The 18,397-nt window shown below is 45.2% G+C and overlaps 1 protein-coding gene across 2 annotated transcripts; it reads left to right on the forward strand.

Annotated features, from left to right (window-relative positions):
- The first annotated feature begins 11,168 nt into the window (after positions 1 to 11,168).
- LOC146653149 (uncharacterized) lies at positions 11,169 to 14,696 on the forward strand. Of its 2 annotated transcripts, none has more exons than XR_014907679.1 (2): positions 11,169 to 11,621; positions 11,785 to 14,696. XR_014907679.1 is itself a non-coding variant. In XM_085382938.1 (2 exons), the coding sequence occupies exons 1-2, from the start codon at positions 11,388 to 11,390 to the stop codon at positions 12,174 to 12,176; spliced, it is 474 nt and encodes a 157-aa protein (XP_085239064.1). In that variant the 5' UTR covers positions 11,169 to 11,387; the 3' UTR covers positions 12,177 to 14,696. The 2 variants fall into 2 exon arrangements, 1 of the variants encoding a protein (XP_085239064.1); XM_085382938.1 differs by having other exon boundaries at positions 11,169 to 11,469.
- The last annotated feature ends 3,701 nt before the right edge of the window (positions 14,697 to 18,397 follow it).

Consider the following 18,397-nt stretch of genomic DNA (forward strand, 5'->3'; position numbering starts at 1 on the left):
GTTACTGTAACGCGTTACTTAATAACGCGTTAGTCCCAACACTGAACAATACACATACGCTTTCAATTGTGTAATTTAAGTGATCTAGGTAGCTCTGTTTTGGAAGTTCAGTTAACGCTAGAAATGTGCTTTGGAACGTGCTTTTTGGAGTTTGTACGTGCTTTGTCTCTAGGGGCCACCGTATATATTTATATATAAACACATATAAATAAAACCACGTTTTTTTAACATTAGTAATTCCTTTTGTGCATAATTTTATATTGTTGTTAATAATAAATTAATTAAAGCAACAAAACAACCTGAAGAGCCGGTTGGGAGCCGAAAGAGCCGGCTCTTTTTAGTGAGCCGAGCCAAAAGAGCCGGGTTCTCTAAAAAGAGCCGGAAATCCCATCACTAAGGCACAGACCTACAAAGTAAAACAGGAAGTACACACAGAGATCCAGACGAGACACAGAACTTATCAGATACAGACTCATGAGCAGACATAATAACATCATGGACATGGACAGAGGGAACACAGAGAAGTGGGACCAGGGCAGGCACAAAACAGAAACCTAACAAATGGCAAATCTTAACGGAATATATAATCAGAATAAACAACAACATAAAATATTATAAAGAAATACAAAACACTGAGTCGTCACACTCAGGACCACGACATGTGGTCACTAATTTTTGTGTACAATACAAATCACAGTGATTTAGTTGTCATTAAAATGTCTTCATTTAAAACCAATGATTAATCATAGATCACGACACACTTCTTTCCCACACATAAGTGAACAGTAATAAGGGAACAGCAATGGTATTGTTATTGGTATCTTAATACTGGCCCTGCATTTACTCGGTGTTGGATTGATACGAAAAATTCCAGCATTGCACACCATTTTCAAAATGTTAGTGGAAAACATGCTGTACGACCTGAGCCATAGGTTCCTCTGATAAAAAAGGAATTCTCTATACATATTGAATCAATTGGATTTGATGGTCCAGGTCCCACTCTTATATCTAAAATTCCAAACTAAAATCTATACTGGACAACGCTTCCATGTAATCATATTTGAGTTATCTTAATGCAAGTCTATGAAAATGAAAATAGAAGATGGGAAGTGACAGCTCCCATAACTGCATGTCCCAATATTTCAGGGCACATCTTTTATTTCTAATTGAATTTAAAAAATCATGTTGGACACTGACCATCCGTTTTCACTGGTGTTGTTTAAATTAAATTGTGGCACTGATCTGCATGGAAAACACGACATTGTATGCTCCACAAACTACAACTCAACCTGAGTGTGTGTGTGCGTCAGTGTATACCCATACGTGCTGTTTGAACACGGATGGACAAGTCCCTCTGCCTGTGTGTCAGACTGAACAGACCACCATGTGCTCTCTGTTATAAAAGCAGGAGCTGTCACAAGGATCATGCAGTATTAAGTACACTCACTCCTCTCACTTCTCTAGTTTCCTTTTACACTTTTCTTCTTCGCTCCTTCATTTTATCTATCACCTCTTGTTGTTTCCTCACCCTAATACTGTATGCCGTTCTGTGTTTGTCTCTCCAGTCACTTTCTTCTCCGTCCTTTTAGCATGGGTCAAAAAGTATCATCAAATACTCACTTACTTGTTGGATAGTTAAAGTAGCTAGTTATTTTTAACTACTCTTTGCTACTCAGTTTCCTTCAGTGATATGAAAGTTGTCCCAATATGCTGTCTTATTAGGACTAGCTACACACTGACAAAATAGCTTTGCACAGATTTTTCTCAGCTTGTGCAACAGTGACACTACAGTACCAGCAGATATCAATTAGATGTGATGCTGGACAATATACAAATACACATAGAAACAGATACCTGCATATACATGCAGACATACATATGGTCAAGTAAAGTAAATAACATCCCATTAAATAACCGCTCAACCATCAGGTCCGAAATGGAGTAGGAATAAGTATGCACATATTTATTAGTCCCTACCACATGCTCATGGGTGTTGTAAAGAGATTTATAGACTATAAATTTGGGTTCACAGCGGTTCAGCCTGTTTAAAATCTGGAGGTCATCAAAATCTGGTGGCCTGATGACTGAGCTCCAGGACTCCCGTCTGCTGAGATCTTCAAATCTGAAAAACACAGTCCCATCCATCCATTTTCTTCCGCTTATCCGGGGCCGGGCTGCGGGGGCAGCAGCCTAAGCAGAGAAGCCCAGACCTCCCTCTCCCCAGCCACCTCCTCCAGCTTATCCGGGGGAACACCAAGGCGTTCCCAGGCCAGCCGAGAGATATAATTTCTCCAGCGTGTCCCGAGTCTGCCCCGGGGCCTCTTCCCGGTGGGACATGCCCGGAAAACCTCACCCAGGAGGCACCCATGGGGCATCCTTGTCAGATGCCCGAACCACCTCAACTGGCTCCTTTCGATGTGGAGGTGCCCCTCCCGAATGGCCAAACTTCTCACCCTATCTCTAAGGGAGAGGCCAGCCACCCTTCGGAGAAAACCCATATCCACTGCTTGTATTCGCAATCTCGTTCTTTTGGACACTACCCGCAGCTTGTGATGGAACAAGACCCTGAGATACTTAAACTCCTCCTGTCACGGTTCTGGGTCATTCTGATCCAGCATTTTCAGTTTCTTATGTTTTTGGTATTCTTCTGTATTATTATTCATGATCTGATTTTTGAGTTATCCTGTGTTGATTATTATTATTCTATGTTCCAGCTTATTCTGGTTTAGGGTTTAGTTCTTAGGTTTTGTTCTTATGCCCTCATGTTTAGTTTAGGTTTACTTCTGTGCTTAGTCTTTTCTGCCCGTGTGTTCCTTCTGTTTAAGTCCGCGCTTCTTAGTCTTTGAGAATAGTTTCCTGTTTTATTTTGAAGGGTTACGTCTTATGTCAGTGTGTCTAACTTCACTCCCCCTGTCTCGTTTGACCTATCTCTCCCAGCTGTGCTTCCCTCCTGTTTTCCATTCCCTGATTACTCCCCTGTGTATATAAGCCCTGTGTTTGCCTTTGCTCTCTGTCGCGTTGTACCCTCAGATTGTGCCTGTGTGTTTTGGTTCTCAGTATTCATTGTTCACTTCCTGTTTTGTTTTCGTGCCAGCAATAAAGCTGAGGTTTTTGAGTTGCATTCTGTTTCCAAGTCCTGCATTTGGATCCTCATCTCCGCCTGCCCGCATACAGAGCCCTGACACCTCCACTTGGGGCAGGGTCTCGTCCCTGACCCGGAGTGGACACTCCACCCTTTTCCGGCTGAGGATCATGGCCTCAGATTTGGAGGTGCTGTTTCTCATTCCCACCGCTTCACACTTGGCTGCCAACCGTTCCAAGGCGAGCTGGAGGCCATCACCTGATGAAGCCCACAGGACCACATCATCTGCGAAAAGCAGAGATGATATCCTGAGACCACCAAAGTGAAAGCCTTCCGCCACTTGGCTATGCCTAGAAATTCTATCCATAAAAATTATGAACAGAATCGCTGACAAAGGGCAGCCCTGGTGGACCCCATCACCCACCAGGAACGAGATAAGGACTGAATGGCCTGTAGCAATGGGCCAGACACCCCATACTCCCGGAACACCCCCCAAGGGACCCCCCGAGGAACACGGTCGAATGCCTTCTCCAAGTCCACAAAACAGACTAGTAGACTGGTTGGGCAAACTCCCACGCGCCCTCGAGTATCCTCGAGAGGATAAAGAGCTGCTCCAGTGTTCCACGACCAGGGCGAAAACTGCATTGTTCCTCCTGTATCCGAGGTTCGACTAACGGACGAACTCTCCTCTCCAGCACCCTGGCATAGACTTTCCCAGGGGGGCTAAGGAGTGCGATTCCCCTGTAGTTGGAATACACCCTCCAGTCCCCTTTCTTAAAGATGGAGACCACCACCCCTGTCTGCCAGTCCATGGGTACTGCCCCTGATCCCCACCCAACATTGCAGAGATGTGTCAACCAAGACAGCCCTACAACATCCAGAGCCTTCAGGAACTTGGGGCGGACCTCGTCCACACCAGGGCCTCTGCCACCAAGAAGTTATTTAACTGCCTCAGTTACCACGCCCCCAGAGATTGGGAGAGTCATCTCCTTTGTCCCCAGACTCTGCTTCTGCCACGGAAGACGTGCCAGTGGGATTGAGGAGGTCCTCGAAGTATTCCTTCCACCGCCTGACAATTTTCTCAGTCGAAGTTAGCAGCACTCCACCCGCACTATACACAGTGCAGGTAGAACACCGCTTTCCCCACCTGAGTCGCCTGACGGTTTGCCAGAATCTCTTAGAGGCAGTCCGAAAGTCTTTTTCCATGGCCTCTCTGAACTCCTCCCACACCCGAGTTTTTGCTTCTGCCACCGCCGCATTCCACTTGGCCTGTAGGTACCTATCAGCTGCCTCTGGAGTCCCACAGGCTAACCAAGCCCGGTAGGACTCCTTCTTCAGCTTGTTGGCTCACCTCACCTCAGGTGTCCACCATTTGGTTCGGGGTTACCACCACGACAGGCACCAACTACCTTGCGGCCGCAGCTCCGTGCAGTGGCTTCGGCAATGGAGGTGCTGAACATGGTCCAGTTGGACTCAATGTCCCCAGTCTCCCTCGGAATGCTGTTGAAGCTCTGCGGAGGTGTGCGTTGAAGATCTCGTGAACCGGGGCCTCTGCTAGACGTTCCCAGCACACCTTCACTGTACGTTTGGGTGCGCCAGGTCTGTCCAGTGTCCTCCCTCACCACCTAATCCAACTCACCACCAGGTAGTGATCAGTTGACAGCTCAGCCCCTCTCTTTACCCGAGTGTTCAAAACATATGGCCTCAGGTTTGGTGATACGATTACAAAATCGATCATCGACGTGTGGCCTAGAGTGTCCTGGTGCCACGTGCACTTATGGACACTCTTATGTTCGAACATGGTGTTTATTATGGCCAATCTGTGGTTTGCACAGAAGTCCAATAACAAAACACCGCTCAGGTTCAGATCCGTGAGGCCGTTCCTCCCAATCACGCCCTTCCCGGTCTCACTGTTGTTGCCCACGTGAGCAATGAAGTCTCCCAGTAGGACAACAAAGTCCCCAGGAGGAGCACCCTCCAGTGCCCCACTCAGGGACTCCAAAAAGGCTGGGTACTCTGAACTGCCGCTTGGCGCATAAGCACAGACAACAGTCAGGACCCGTTCCCTGACCCGAAGGCGAAGGGAACAAACCCTCTCGTTCACTGGGAGAAACCCCAACATACCAGCAGCAAGCTGAGGGGATACTAAGATACTCGCCACATCCCGACACCTCTCACCAGGGGCAACTCCAGACTGAGACAGAGTCCAGCCCCTTTCCAGGAGACTGGTTCTGGAGCCCAGGCCATGCGTTGAGGTGAGCCCGACTATATCTAGCCGGTACCTGTCATCCTCGCGCACTAGCTTAGGCTCTTTCCCCACCAGAGAGGTGACATTCCATGTCCTAATTGCCAGTCTTGGTTCACGGGGATCGGTCTGCCAGGGCCTTCGCTCCTGGCCGCTGCCCGATTCACATTGCACCCGACCCCTGCGGTGCCTCCTGCAGGTGGTGGGCCTGCAGGAAGATGGGCTCATGTCCCTTTTTCGGGCTGTGCCCGGCTGGGCCCCATGGACTAAAGCCCAGCCACCAGAAGCTTGCCCTTGGGCACCTTCCCCCAGGCCTGGCTCCAGGGCAGGGCCCCGGTAACCCTATCCCGGGCAGAGTGAACTGTTCCCTCGATGGTCTTTTCTGGTCCTTCACCCAGGACTAATTTGCCATGGGAAACCCTACCAGGGGCAAAAGCCCCCAGACAACATAGCCCCTGGGATCCCTGGGGCACACAAAACCCTCCACCACGATAAGGTAGCAATTCGCAGAGGAGTGAAAAACACAGTGAGCTCTGCAAGCCTACCAGTGCTTAAGATCCAACATGAAACAAGGCAGCTATGGCATTAAATAAAGACTTTGCTCGAGGCTAGCTGCTTTCTGCTTCTTTTACCCACTACTCCAACCTAACAGGCCCCACAGCAGTCTCTCCCTGAACACAGTGATTAAATGAATGCCGGCCCTCCCATATAATTCCTAGTAAAAAAGAAAACAAGCTGACCACCAAAATTCCCAAACTTTAGGGGGTATTAGTGTGATTACTGACAGTGATGCAGTAAGTGAATTGTTACAGCTTCTGCTTGTAATTACCGGAAAAGTAATCACATTACATTAACATGCTATTTTTTACCACTCAGTACTATTGTTTCTCAATTTCCCCAATTCTCTCTCTCACACAGCTTCTGCCTCTCTATTGTCTATCTTCTACATTTGTTCTCTCTCATTCTCCTCCCACTCTCCACTCCTGTCTCAGTCCCTTTCTCAGCTCATCGTCACGATCTGTCTCTCGTTTTCACTCTCACCCCTTCACTCCATCTGCCGTCCCCCTCTCCTTCCCTCCCTCTCTCTTCTCTCTCTCGGTCTTCACCTCTTTTTAACTCTTCCTCTCCACTCTCTTCTCACAGACAGTCCTCATTAACAGCAGCAGCAGCCTCTTTTTGCTCCCTGTTTGCAGCCAATGGGCCATTAGTCTGTTGTGTGCAGGGCAATAAATCGCATCAGGCAGGAACCGTAGTGCCTCGACTTCCTCTCGATGCTGGCCAGTCAGGACAATTTGCAATAGTTTGATGAGCAGTGTGGATTTGGGAAGCCCAGTCATGATGCTCAATCCAGTAAGGATAAATGTAGTGGCCTATCCTCAGCAATGCAATAGCATTTTAAGAGGAACCCTGTCTGTGAACACCGCTCTCAGGTATATAAATGATGCAGAAACAGAGAAGATGCCTCAGTTATTAGAAAATTAGCTGCCGAAATGCACTGCAGTCTGACGTCAAATGGATCGCTCCAACTCATTCTGGCGCTGCACACCCATAAAACACCACGGAAACGGCACTCTGCCAGCCGTGGTGGTAAAAGCATAACAACCTTAATTCAGCAGTACCCAGTCTACACTCTGAGTATGTGTGACAAACTAAAACGTAATTTTAGCAGCGTGGGTGTTGACATGTGTTTTCCTCTTGGGGCCTGCCGTAGACTGCACAGCACAGAAACTGCATAACACTACCGTACAACCTGTATAGTGGAAGCTGAGTCGTGTGCATGCAAGTTTCCAAAAAAATACATTTCTGGCAAAGACCGCTGCCCACGAACACACTGTGTGCTTACAAGATATTTCATAAAAAAGCAAAAAAAAATTCAAACATGTTTCCCTTTCATTCGGGGCTGCCAGTGTGTGAAGTTATGTAGCTTTAATGATCCCTGTGGGGAAACCGCTGTTGCAGCAGCGAGTAGTAACAAGAAAGAACAGCAAAGAAGAGAACGGATGTTAACGGAGAACGGAGAAAACGGATGTTATGAACACAGCACTTTTGACATTTTCAACACTCACGCACATAAAGTTGAAGATATGTAAATGAAAATCCTTAAAACTGGGTTAGAGTATTCACAGGAAGCGCAGACAGCATTATACCAAAACAAAGATGATATAGGGACGCTGTCTTATTGGACACACGGACAATTATAAAATACTGAAAATATTAATAGTCGGCAATTTACGAGAGTATAAGGACGGAAAATCGCAGCATATGTTAAAGACTGAAACATGTAGCATGTTATTAAGTCATGTGCCAAAAGAAACCAACCTTATGTGATTCATTTATACTGCTGATGATGAATTTAATATTGAAAAAGACAGTTTACATGCAGACATGCACCGGTACACCTCAGGGGAGATAATTAGAAGTCTTCAGCTGCATGAGTTGGAGCATTATAAAAATTCAGCACCCTGAATGCACACAAAATACTGAAACATTATAGAAAAGGTGAAAGACTGACACACTAATTCATGTATTGATGCACTAGTTTGGTTTGAACCATTATACTGATTTATTTAATGTTTAGTGGCCAACCATCTCCAGTCCTAGTGTATTAGAATATCAGCATAATGAATGTACAATGATCCTGTTTGTTAATCTAGAAGCTGATAAAATGTCTGGAATACAAGGCAGATTTTTTTAAGGATGAGGATAAACATGCAAGTATTTTGCTTCCCTGATCATATTGCTTTATGGATTGGGTAAAACAGCAACTGAATGTAGAGACCTTGCTACAGCTCTTGCTTCATTTCCATTCAGACTGTGAATGTTGAATGATGGCATAATTATGACACCGCACTGCAAATTGTGGGCAATGATTAATTAATGGAGTGTGTACAGTATGTGTATATAAATGTGTATAAATACGATTACTGTGTCTGCATGTGGTAGAAATCCCACATGTTTGATTAGTATGCTGGGAAATTATGATGGGTTTTAGTGAATATAATGTCTACATTTGAATTTTATGTGTCAGTTAGGATATATTCTTAGGTATATGAACGTGATAGTGCTACAAAGCTGCATGCTGTAGGCTAAATTAGGCAAATCTCACCTTCAAGGTCACCCTCTTTTGCACCTCTAGAGTCGCTGCTAGTTTTTAGATCTTTAATAGGAGGAGGTTAACACGTGAGGAGCGGATCGAATTTGTGTTGATATCTGGTGAACACAGTAACCGGGTCATTGCAGCAGATTTCAATGCAAGACACCCTACGAGACCACCCATCTCCCATGCTACAGCTAGCAAACTGCTTGTTAAGTTTCATGAAACTGGTTCAGTGTTGGATTTGCCAAAATGTGGATGCAAGAAAACTGTCACTAATGAAGAAACATCAGTGGCTGTCCTAGCTTCATTCAGCAAGAGCCCACAGCGTAGCACTCGCCGCATGTCACTGGAGAGTGGCATTAGTTGAACATCCCTTCAGCGGATATTAGCTACTCACAAATGGCACCCTTGCAAACTCCAGCTACTGCAGCATCTCAACAAGGATGACCCAGATAGGTGCACAGAATTTGCAGAATGGGCAAAACAAAAATTGGAACCCTCAGTTCACGCAGAAGATTTTGTTCAGTGATGAGGCAAACTTTTATGTGAATGGTGAAGTTAACAAACAAAACCACCGCTATTGGTCTGACACTAACCCACATTGGATCGATTGGTCGTCGTGCGCCAGTTGAATGGCCCCCAAGGTCTCCCGATCTGACCCCCTTAGACTTTTATCTTTGGGGTCATCTGAAGGCAATTGTCTATGGTGTGAAGATACGAGATGTGCAGCACCTGAAACTACCTGAAACACACCATTGTTTTTCTTGTGACATTACCAATAAGTCTGATGTGTCACATGGCCCTCTTCCTATTGAAAAACCAAAAGTTGTATCCAAGATGGCCAACTTCTAAATGGCCACCATGGTCACCACCCATCTTGAGGAGTTTGCTCCCTCATATATACTAATGTGCCACAAACAGGACTTTAATATCACCAACCATTCCCATGTTATTACGGTGTATCCATATAAATGGCCCACCCTGAAGTTTTTTGCACCAACAAGGTTATTCCCAGCTGAAAACTTGACATAGTGTGCATAATATCCTTTAACAAAACTGAGAAAACTGGACAAAATAAGCACAAGAAAAGATGTGACAGCCCCCCAAAAGTATCTACAACAGATGAACATTATCTGAAATTCATGATCTGACATTTGACCTGAGATTTGCAGATTGCACCCTTCAGTTGATCCATCTGTTTGCTGAAGCCTTACCAGAAATGGAAGGGTAGGAGGGTGGCAGTCAAAAAGCTTCTTAAGGAATGGAAACAAGGAAAAAGGCAAATTACACAAGAAGTGGGCTGAAAATAAGAAGTGGTAGCAAAAGGTCTTCATTTGAATATGTCATCAATATGCATGGAGGAAGTAAGAAAAAAGACAACACTGCGTGCCCACAGCCATCTGTAAGACACGGTGGGGGCTCTGTCATGGTTCATGCTGCATTTCAGCCTGTGGTGTTTGGGATCTTGTCAAAATCGATGGAAATATGAACACAGAAATGTACCATCACCCTATGGTCTCACTTGTCAGCATGACAATAATCCCAAACACACTGACAATGCATCAAAAGCAGACCTGGATAGATAAATAAAGTTGCGTATGGAAAGATATTCATATACGCTTCTGCAGGACAACTAATTTTTACTGAACAATTATTCTTATCATTGAGGAATAATAATAATAATAATTTTTCTTGGTAGCGGTCTGCAGTTTAATGTACTGTTGTCTAACTCTGTTCCTCACCCACGCTACACAAAGCTCAGATAATGAGAACTTGTAGCAGCTTAGAAGCTAAACGGTGAATCATTTCCCAACAAAATGGCATCTTACCTCCTTAATTGAATTTATTTCCCATTGATATGGGATGTCACACAAGGACATAACCTTGGCTGTGTAAAGTAATGGGAAATTGGCTAGGTTGAGAAGGACAGTTTTAACTGAACTGCATGACATAGAGGGCAGCTGAGTTCAGATGCTGGAAATCTGGCAGTTCTGTGTAATATACACAAACATCATATACCGTTCAGAACCACAAGAGACTAGATCTTCTACATTTGATCTTTAATATGTGGCGTCACTTGTTATTTTCTTCAGTATACACAGTCCTGGAAGCAATATTTCACTGTAAAAGGTGGGTAGACACAGGGAGTGAGATCTAAAGAATTTGAGATTCGGAGGTCTTGTATTTTGCTCCCTGTGTCTTGTAAAAGGTTATGTGCTACCCAGTAAGCCATTGTTACAAAAATCCAAGCTTTTGTGTAAAGCCATCATACTGTTTACAAGTAGGTGTATGTACAAAGAATGGAGCAGGGGGAACGAAAATGTCAGAGAAATGTCAAATGCCCGCTGGCTCTGTCCGCTGTATTTCTCCAGCTGAAATGCTCTCTCCAGGGAAGAGGGTCCTGGGCAGGGTGGCTGCAGTGGTCCAAGGTCAGGCTTGGTGGTTACTTTAAACAGAACCAGTACAAACATGGAACAAATTATTCAAAAAATAGATGAATAAGTAAATAAAAGACTGAATAAAGACATTAACTACACAACTAACTGTTATGTAGGATAAATAATGTAAAGATTGGTAGCAAAGGGGACAATAACTGATGAAAGACGAATGACTCACAGACTAAAACCTCTGAAGAGCGACACATATGAATGCGTAGATACGTGCATGGATGCAAACTATGTTGTGTGGGGCCAGTGTTAGAAAAAATGGACAAGGGAGGGAACGGTAAGTGACGGAAGTGATGTTGTAGGTGACGTCAGACGCCGGAGATTTTGGCGGAGAAAAAGCAAATGGTAGCATAGAGTTTAACAAAGGTTTTCCAAGCTTCAGTATTACCAAATATACTAATCAATTGTCATATAACTAACAACATCTGTTTTATCATCTCTAACACCCTGGAGGACAACGGGGAGAGTTTAGACACTCTCCAAGATTACATCGACCGCTGTTTTCAAGATTTAGTAATGCATAAGGCCCAGAGTGCATCTTCCCCGGCCAAAATCGAGACGCCGTCATCGAAGAGAAGTCGCCAGGCAGACTCCCCCGGTACAACATCGCCTGCCGGCAAAGACATCGCAGAAATCCTGGAGTCAATCGACAAGCGATTGTCCAGTTTCGATGCGAGGCTGTCCCTGGTGGAGATTTTACACCGGGAATTTAAATCTCTGAGAGAATCCCTGGAATTCAGCCAGCAGCAGGTGGAAACGCTTGCCGCTGAAAATGCCACGCTACGGGAGTCGGTTAAATCTCTCACCGATAACGTGACCCAGCTAAACATTGAAAATAAAAAAATAAAAGAGTCCGTTATCGATCTACAAGCCCGTAGCATGAGAGATAATCTTGTGTTTTCTGGTATTCCAGAAACTGCCGGAGAGGACGCAGAGGCAACGGTGAAAAACTTCATTAAAATCCACCTGAAGCTGCCGGAGGACACCGTAAAGAACATCGACTTCGATAGAGTACATCGCTTGGGGGGCGCGCGGTCGCGGACCGGGAGACCACGGCCTATTGTGGCCAAATTCAGTCAATTCAAACAGAAGGAACAGGTGAAGAGTCGCGGCAGAGAGCTGAAAGGAACGGACTTCAGCGTGAACGACCAGTTCCCCAAAGAGATCCTGGAACGACGCAAGGTCCTGTTCCCAGTTCGACGTAGCTTCATCCAGAAAGGCTCCCGTGCTGTCATCGCCGTGGACCGGCTCTACGTGGACGGACAGCTTTACCGCGACCTCGGCACCACACCGTGGTTATATTAACTGCACTCCAGATAAGAACCCGCTACACTCTTTTCTTATTCATTCACACTTTCTCTTTTAACATGGGTTTAACCTAGTAATATCAATATGATGTCATAGCAGATATAACACCGTCACCCTCCGTCATTGCTTTAATTGGAATGTTTCCGTTTCGTTTCTTTTTTTTTTTGTTGTCGCTCACAGTTCATGTGGTTTCTTTCTTTCTCTTGTCTTTCACTGCTGTGGTCACCTACTTCCCCACTCACCTACAAACAACACCCTCTATTTCTCCATATTTTCACAACACGATCACGCAAACACATCAGCTCAACGGCAGCACATTCACAACAGCCTCACAGCACGCACAGACTTGCAGGACACATAAGCAAGCCACGCTTGTTCATATTAGTGAATATTCACACACATAGTCAGACTTATGGAGTCTCTCACCACACTTCTTTTTCTCTTTCTATTTACAAACAAGGGATGTTTCCATATTCTCTCCACCTGTCTAAACGAAACACCCAGCATACATCATTAGACATACACGCACAATTAAGGGCATGCTGAGATTTGTCACATGGAATGTAAATGGAGCTGGCACCAGAGGAAAGAGGTTAAAAATATTTAACCAGCTTAAAAAACTACAGGCAGATGTTGTTTTATTACAAGAAACTCACAAACCTGTCACAGGTTTAAATGAACTTAAAACACCTGAGTTTCCTAACGTGTTTGCAGCCGGTTATAATTCTAGACAACGGGGAGTAGCAATTTTAATACATAAAAATGTTAATTTTACAGTACTCGATACAGTTATAGATCCAGAGGGTAGATTTCTAATTATTAAACTATCAATATTGAACAAAAAACTATGTATTGTTAGTATATATGGTCCAAATGTTGATGAACCCTCATTCTTCCACGGTTTTTTTAGTGCACTCTCTGAACACCTTGATTGCACACTCATTCTTGGCGGTGACCTCAACCTTGGACTAAATGAAGAAATGGATAGGCTCAACACAACAGGAACTCAGCGTAATTGGCAGTCCACAAATATAATCAAACAGTATATGAACGACTTTGGTCTTTGCGATGCATGGCGCTCTCTTCACCCCACCAGTAAGGAATATACTTTTTTCTCGCATGTTCATCACTCTTACTCTCGTCTGGATTATTTTTTGGTCAGCAGCTCACTGCTGTGTGACATTTCAGACACTGAGATTCATCCTATAGCTGTCAGCGATCATGCTCCTGTATCTTTAACACTAATGCACAAGAATAATACTACGCCAAGTAAAAACTGGAGATTTAATATATCACTACTTAAAGATGAAGACTTTATTAAATACTTTAAAAAGGAATGGACTTCATATTTAGACTTTAATGACACTCCCGGAATATCTGCTTCTGTTCTATGGGAAGCAGGGAAAGCTGTGATGAGAGGTAAAATAATTTCTTTCTCATCACACAAAAAGAAAGAAGAAAACAAAAATATTCAGGAATTAGAAAAAAACATCAAATCACTAGAAGAAGCCTACGCGTCCCACCAAGATCAGGAAACATTGAACAAAATATGCAAAACAAAACTAGAATTAAATGAAACTATTAATAAAAAAACACAATTCCTTATACAAAGACTTCGCTTGCAGAATTTTGAACACAGTAACAAATCAGGTCGATTTCTAGCTAACCAGCTAAAAATAAATAAAGAAAAAATAACTATATGTGCTGCTAAAGATTTATCGGGGAACACAATATATGATCCTGGAAGAATAAACAACATTTTTAGGGATTTCTATGAAACTTTATACTCACCACAAATAAACCCATCTAAAAATGAAATTGATCTGTTTCTTGACAACGTAACTCTTCCAAAATTACTAGACAGTCAAGCAATGGAACTGGATTCGCCACTGACGCCAAGTGAACTCCAGGAAGCCCTGATAAGTATGCCCAATAATAAGGCTCCAGGTCCAGACGGCTTCCCTGCAGAATTCTACAAAGAATTCTGGACAATTTTGGCACCAGTATTCCACAGCATGTTGCAGGAAATCGAGGAAAAGGGCAGACTACCACCAAATATGAATTCTGCCAACATTAGTCTCCTGCTAAAACCAGGCAAAGACCCTTTATTTCCCTCAAGCTATCGTCCAATTTCTCTTTTAAATGTAGACCTTAAAATAATCTGCAAAGCTCTCTCAAAGAGATTAGAGAAAATGACCCCCCTCTTAATTCATCCTGACCAAACTGGTTTCATAAAAGGTCGGCACTCCTCAACAAACACTCGTAGATTACTTAATTTAATAGACTACTCATACGATAAAAACATCGAAACCATAATATTATCTCTAGATGCAGAAAAAGCATTTGACAGAGTTAATTGGAAATTTTTATTCGCAACTTTACACAAATTTGGTTTTGGAAACTCTTTCATAAACTGGATAAGAATATTATACAATTCCCCAACGGCTCGTATCAGAACAAATGACCAGACATCCTCCAGCTTCTGTCTCCTGAGGGGCACCAGACAGGGATGCCCACTCTCCCCTTCACTTTTTGCAATTTTTATCGAACCTCTAGCAGCAGCATTTAGACAGGCTACAACAATTAAGGGCATAAAATGTAAGAACATAGAACATAAAATCAGTCTCTATGCGGATGATGTGTTGCTTTTTCTGCAAAACACACAAACCAACCTCTCTGAGGTAATTACTTTAATAAACTGGTTTTCAAGAGTTTCAGATTATTCAATTAACTGGCCAAAATCTACAGTTCTCCCCATTAACTGCTCCTTCCATAATTCTTCCTCTGCCCCACTGCAATCCAGAAATATTAAATATTTAGGTATTAATGTCTCTCCTAAGCTTTCAGACTTAACTAAACTAAACCACATCCCACTTCTAAAGAAAGTAGAAGGCGATCTGACTAGATGGAAATCTTTACCCATATCACTCATGGGAAGGGTCGCCACTATAAAAATGATGATCTTGCCAAAAATAAATTACTTATTTTTGATGATCCCTAACAAACCATCACAAGATTGGTTCAGATCTCTGGATTCATATATTTCCAAATTCCTTTGGAAAGATAAACCCCCGCGTATTAGCTTAAAAACGCTACAAAGAACCAAGGATAGAGGAGGATTAGATCTGCCTAATTTTCACCAATACTTCTTAGCCAACAGGCTTCAGTTCATCTCAGAATGGTTAAAACATACCTTCTTAGTTGAGCCCTGGCTAGATGTTGAACAGGCACTATGCAAGGATCTAGAGATTTCAGACCTACCATTTATTAGCTCAAACATCAAAAGACATGAATGCTTTAAAAGTATCAACATCAGCTTTTCTCTAACAGCATGGTGGGAGTTTCTAAAAATAACGGAGTCTTCATTAATCCCATGCAAACGTACACCTATCTGGAATAACCCTGACATATTACAAAACAATAATATGATTAATTTCCCAGAATGGAGTTGTAAAGGAATTAAATACTTAGAACATATATTAGAGGGAACAGAATTTATTCCATTTGACAGACTAGTTGAACAATATGGGATCAACAAGACAAGGTTTTTAGAATATCAACAAATTAAATCCATAGTAAAAAAGAAATTTAACCTCAGTCAAGTTGAATTACAAACACCACTAAGTGCGGCACATTTTCTTACTCTTAAATCCCCCAAATTATTATCTAAAATATACAGAACACTTTCTAAATTAGATGAATCAATATCCCTTCCTACTGCAAAGTGGGAAGCAGATTTATCAGTCAACCTAGACCAAAACTTCTGGTCTCAGATTTGCTTAAAAACTTTTAAATTAATTAAAAATCCCAGTCTGCAATTAATACAATACAAAATACTACATAGAGTGCACTATACAGGTCATCGGATGTTCAAGATGGGCTTTACATCTTCCAACAACTGCTCACACTGTCAAGGCAATACACCAGACAATTACATCCACGCTCTTTGGTTCTGTCCACCAGTGCAAAAGTTTTGGCGCGAGATATGTGAAGACTTATCAAAGTGTCTGAAATGTAACATTCCAACTTCCCCCTTAGTGTGTCTACTGGGCAGCTTAGATAATGTCACTTCAGAAAAGAATATAGCCCATATGATCTTCACTGCCCTATGCATAGCCAAGAAAACAGTCCTCATGAACTGGAAAAATAAAAATAATCTTAATTCTAACCAATATAGAAATTATCTATTAGATTACATTAGTCTTGACACAGCCTCTGCCACCACATTAGATCAATTGCTCTGGGCCCCTTTTATCAGCTCCATCACCTAGTGGGGGTGGGGGGTCATAGTTTGGTCCCGCCTTCACTGTTGTGATTGGTGAGGGGGTAGGGACAGGCTTAGGGCGTCGGGGGGTTCCCCGGAGGCATCTTCCTTGGGGGGCTCAACCCGGGGTAGCGGTCACGTCCGGTTGGGGGCTCTGTTGGCTCTCAGGTGACTGTTTCCTCGCGGCTGCGTGCAGCGGGGCTAGGGGAGGGTCTGTGCTGACGGACGTGGGTTACTGACCTGGCAACCTGGCTGCCCCTGGGTGGGTCCGGGATGGGCGTGAGGTTCTGGGGGCGCTCCGTCTCTGGGCTGGGGCCCGGGCCGGGCCTCGGGGGCTTGGGTCCTGGTTGGTGTGTTGCCGGGGTTGTGGGCGGGTGGGTGCATGGGGGCCCGGCCCTGGAGCAGGGTGCCGCCGGTGCGTCGAGCCGCCTGGGGGGCTCTTCAACTGGTGGGGGGGATGGTCACATCTTGCAGGAGCTTTCTTCTCTTCAGGAACTCGCTGCAGGAGGGGGAGATACAGGAGAGGTGGAGGAAGATCTCAGCCTGGGCGTTTACCGTCTTATGTAGTCTGGAAGATGTGTGGATGGTGGGGTGGGTGCAGTTTTCTCTGTGGTGGGGTTGGGTGGACTGTCCAGGGCTCTGTGGAGCCGGAGGGCGCTACTGCACTGGGCCCCAGTCTGATGGGCCTGGGCCCCCCTTCCCTGGCGGGTCGCGAAGGGTGGGAGTGCCTACTGGGGTCAGCGGGGGAGCTGGCCCCAGGGAGGGGTTACCTGCCCCTCCCTTCCTTCCCTCCCCATCTCCAGCTGCCTCCCTCTTCCCGCTCCTCCACAACCACCCACACATGCAGGGCCTTGGAGTGGGGGTATGTCACCAGGGTGCAGAGGAGGCTACCCCCCCCCCCGTCCCCTTCTGGCTGCCTCTGCCTCAATTTTATCCCACAACTTAGACATTCACATTATTCACACTCTCATTACACATACATATAGGATCTTGGGGGTGGGCACAATCACGGAGTCCAAATTACCATCAGGGTGTATACCTCACCCCTGACGTCATTGCCCACCTCTCAATTTTAAATACACGTAGTCATTGAGGGCTAGCAGGAGGGACTATGCGCTTACCTGCTGCTCCTTGGCAGGTAGCTCCATGCCCTCCTGGGTTTTAATTGCACCTTAGAACACATATGCATCAACACTACAATGAGCGGGTGGAGGGAGGTTTGGAGTCTTCTCCCACCCCCATTCTCTGCGGCCTGCTGGAGCGGGAGGGCTAGTAGGAGGAGTTGGCCGTCCGACTGCGGTCTGGGGTGTGGGGCCTCCCTGCTGCTGCGGAGTCGGGGTGGTCTGCCTCTCCCCACCGCAGGGAAAAGGGTAACACCACCTGGGTCTGGGTGCAATTCCCCCCTCCAGGGGCAAGGGTACCTAGACCCGGTTTGTAGAGTACGCTTGGGGAGTGTGATTGTGTGTACAGCGTCTCTTTATGTCTGTCTCCACGTTGGTTGAGTGTGGAGTGAGTGCATATGAGAGCATGAGGGTGGGAATGGATGTTTGTATCTGTGTGTGCCTGTATGTCTGTGTCTATATGTCAGGTTGGGTATCAGACGCCACCTCTCTGGGGACACCTCAGGCCCTCCAAGGTTTGGAGGCCTATCTCCACCCACCACCACTTCCCCTGCCGGTGGCGGACTCCCTCAGGTGTCGGTGTGTTGGTGGTTCTTTGTGTCTGGGGGTGGGCGTCCGGGTACACACCGGCTCACTCCTTGGCGGCCGCTTGTCGGGGCCTGGGGCCTGGGGCTCGCTCGGGCCCCTTTGGAGGTGGGGTGCCCCCGGCCTCTCGGCCTGGGGCTCGGTCACTCAGGCACAGCTGGGGGCCGGCGGAGCTCACGGGCGCGTCACTGCAACTCCCCCTGACTTCTGCTCCGCGGCTGCTGGGCGAGCCCTCATCTGGGACTCTC

This window comes from Rhamphochromis longiceps, linkage group LG15 (genome assembly GCF_057381845.1).
Source record: "Rhamphochromis longiceps isolate RC_006_pf linkage group LG15, R_longiceps_female_GT1.1, whole genome shotgun sequence".
In the NCBI taxonomy this organism is placed as follows: Eukaryota; Metazoa; Chordata; class Actinopteri; order Cichliformes; family Cichlidae; genus Rhamphochromis; species Rhamphochromis longiceps.

Excerpts from the sequence above, each read along its gene's own strand:
- LOC146653149 (XM_085382938.1), top strand. The coding sequence starts at position 11,388 with ATGCATAAGGCCCAGAGTGCATCTTCCCCGGCCAAAATCGAGACGCCG. Across the intron at positions 11,470-11,784 it reads TCGCCAGGCAGACTCCCCCG|AAACTGCCGGAGAGGACGCA; the intron begins GTACAACATCGC and ends CTGGTATTCCAG.